Source organism: Pterocles gutturalis, unplaced genomic scaffold, assembly GCF_000699245.1.
Source record: "Pterocles gutturalis isolate BGI_N339 unplaced genomic scaffold, ASM69924v1 scaffold13740, whole genome shotgun sequence".
Lineage (NCBI taxonomy): Eukaryota > Metazoa > Chordata > Aves > Pterocliformes > Pteroclidae > Pterocles > Pterocles gutturalis.
Window position 1 is genome coordinate 11,548 of NW_010141067.1, and position 2,919 is coordinate 14,466.

Here is a 2,919-nt window from a genome sequence, read left to right on the forward strand (position 1 = left end):
CTGTGCAAAGATCAGTTTTAACAGTAGGCAACAAACTGTAAACTACACGCCAGACTCTAGAGTTACACAGATGCACACCCCTGCACATATCCCTATGCCCATCATCACGTAGGCAGGAAACGGTTGGGTCAGGGATTCACCAAATTATAATCAAATTCATTTGTACTTAGAACAGACCTGTAGGCACCTACATTTTGCGGAGACTGACTCCTTTCAACAACTTATTTTACATACTTAAATTAGAGATCTGAGTTTCATTACAGCACTCCTAGAGATATGGTTAAGGACATATCGGGTGTTACATTGATGCTGAAAGGTTCAGAGAATTTACAAGTTACTAAATGTATGCAATTTTAATACAAGAAAATAATTTGGTTCTTATGCAGCACATACATAGTTATCCAAGAGGTATCCAAATCAGCATTTTTATAGCACATATTAATAATAAATTTATCAAAGGATTTAGAAATATTTCAGAAATTTCTATTCAGTTTAAATTAAAAGTCAGCACTACTAGTGACATTCATATATTGACATTAATATCTTAGGTACCTGTAAGTGATATGTTTGTGTTGCCATTTCTGTCCTGTTAACGCATAGCGTTTCCGACGAATGTTAAATTTGGAGCTACCTCTTGTTTGGTCAGGCACACCACACCGAGGCTTCTTCATCCAGCTGCAAGGAACAGCAACACATAGTTAAAGCAACATCAAAGAAAAAATCATAAGCCACAATACCCAACTAATAAAAAATCATAGTTTTTAAGTTGCAGTATTATTAATTGTTACAATGCAACAACGACTTAAAAAAAAAAAAAAAAGGAACAGTTATCTTCTTACCAAATGTATACTTTGAGGAACTTCACTGCATCCCACGACATTCAGAAAACAATTTATTTGCCATTATTTTTGGTAGTTTTTTTTTGCTACAACCTCTGAACAAAGACTTCACAACTGGACAAGTCTTTCACCATCAATAATTTATTCTGATTCATTCAAGATTATGATGTGTGTTACTAGCGTGCTTGCTGAAGATGAAGTACATACACAAAGATTTAATCAAGTCACTAGTTCTTAAATTATTTTTCATATTTTGTGATCTTTCTCTTTTGTTTCATTGTCATGATATTTTAATCAAAGAGCCCAGTCAACTGCCAGAATTTTTTTTTTATTCAAGATACTGAAATTTCTAACTTTATGACACTATTAAGTTAATTTGTCTTTCTTTCTTTCCACACAATGAAGAGTATCTCATTGCAACTCTAAGGTCCTAGTGGAGATATTTACCTCAAGAATTCTGCTTAAGAGTATCTGATGCTCTGCACAAAGTCAAGCTGAAAAGATCTAAATCACCAACAACAAAAATGACCATTGTAGCAGCACCAGGCTTTCCACAGAAGTGCTCAATTTTTACAGTGACCTTCCATATTTCAATATTTTCCAATATTTCAAAAACTTCAAATTTGTCAGCATTCCAAACATGTCAGAATCAGGATGACATCTGAGCCAAAAGCATGAGTTCAACAGCAGTCTCATTGAACTGTTTATCACCTGTAGTGTCAGGGGTTATTTAGTTCAAGTAAAAGTGAACAAAACTCAGCTGAAGTTATTATTTCTTTTATATGCTGACTAGCTGCAGAACTATTTTCTATCAAAAAGATAGTAAAATTAAAGACATTCACTGCGTAAGTAAAAGACAAATCTCCTTTGTTACTTTTCCAGTTCATTTGACTTTATTTCTATCATGCCAAATAATTTCTGAAGTAAAAGGTATAGTTTTCTGAAGGTATGTACCACGAGAGTAGTCATACCTCTATTCAGGCTTGCATGAATGAATTTCTGACCATTAAAAGAGCATTTAAGTGTTGTTTCATAAATAAATATACACACAGCAGCTGTATGTTTGTATGAGTAGATGACACGAAAGTAATTTGAAATGTCATCTCAGAAGGCAGCCTCCTTTAAAACATGCACAGGTAACAAAAACTAAAAAAAACCAACCAGCCAACCATCTTTTGCCTTTTCCAGTAGATATTCTTAGTTCAATATATGCAAAATATTCTACTACCAAAAAATTGGTAGATGCCCCATCCCTGGAAACATTCGAGGTCAGGTTGGATGGGGCTCTGGGCAACCTGATCTAGTGGAAGATGGCCCTGCTTACTGCAGGGTGGTTGGAACTCGATGACCTCCATGGTCCCTTCCAACTCAAACTATTCTATGATTCTATAAAAAAGAAGAAAACCATCTTGCTTTGTCCAAAAGAAAGCATGAAATATTTGCAGTACAAAGAAGTAGTGTGTGTGTGTGTGTGTGTGCGTGCATTTGTGTAAAAAACTACACAATCTAATTAAATCATTGATTTTTCAGTTGTGTATTCAAGGAATGAGATGTGCATTGTAAGTTTTACATCCACTGATACAAGACCAACATATTGCATACTGAATTAATTTTTAGAGATGGGCTAATACAGTCAAAATCAGCCACACTGACATTCATAAATCTGTGCAAAGAGGTCTAAAAGTACAGCCAGACTTTTAACACTTCATATAAGGTGTAGCTATGGATATATAGCAAACTATAGTTTAAATGCATAAGCAGGAGTTAAGCTCATCAGCCTGTGGGAAAATACAACATTTCAGTGATAGTTCCAAGATGGCACTACACCCAACTTGCACTGATAAAGACTGCAGAAGTGACTGCAAAAACTTGGATGGGTGACACACCCACCAAGTAGTACAAGTGTGGAAGCCAAAACTTAGGAATCTGACTGCCTGAAAACACTGAGTTCATAGTTACCGGTTTCAATAAGAAATACAAAACTATTTTCTCTAATTTCTGGACAGAATAACTACAAATATGCGTGGCGCATAAAACGGTTGACTGCTACTTGTATCTGTGAGGAAGACAATCTTTCCCT

General features: G+C 35.3%; 1 protein-coding gene across 1 annotated transcript in view; it reads right to left on the reverse strand.

Moving 5' to 3' along the window:
- Nucleotides 1-552: 552 nt before the first annotated feature.
- The window catches only part of LOC104469417 (matrix metalloproteinase-16-like), a gene marked incomplete at both ends in the record, with an annotated part of 8,323 nt that continues 5,956 nt past the window's right edge, over nucleotides 553-2,919 (reverse strand). Inside the window, one exon of the mRNA XM_010083906.1 lies at nucleotides 553-675. Within this exon, the coding sequence (XP_010082208.1) occupies nucleotides 553-675 (123 nt within the window). The remainder of the gene's footprint in view (nucleotides 676-2,919) is intronic.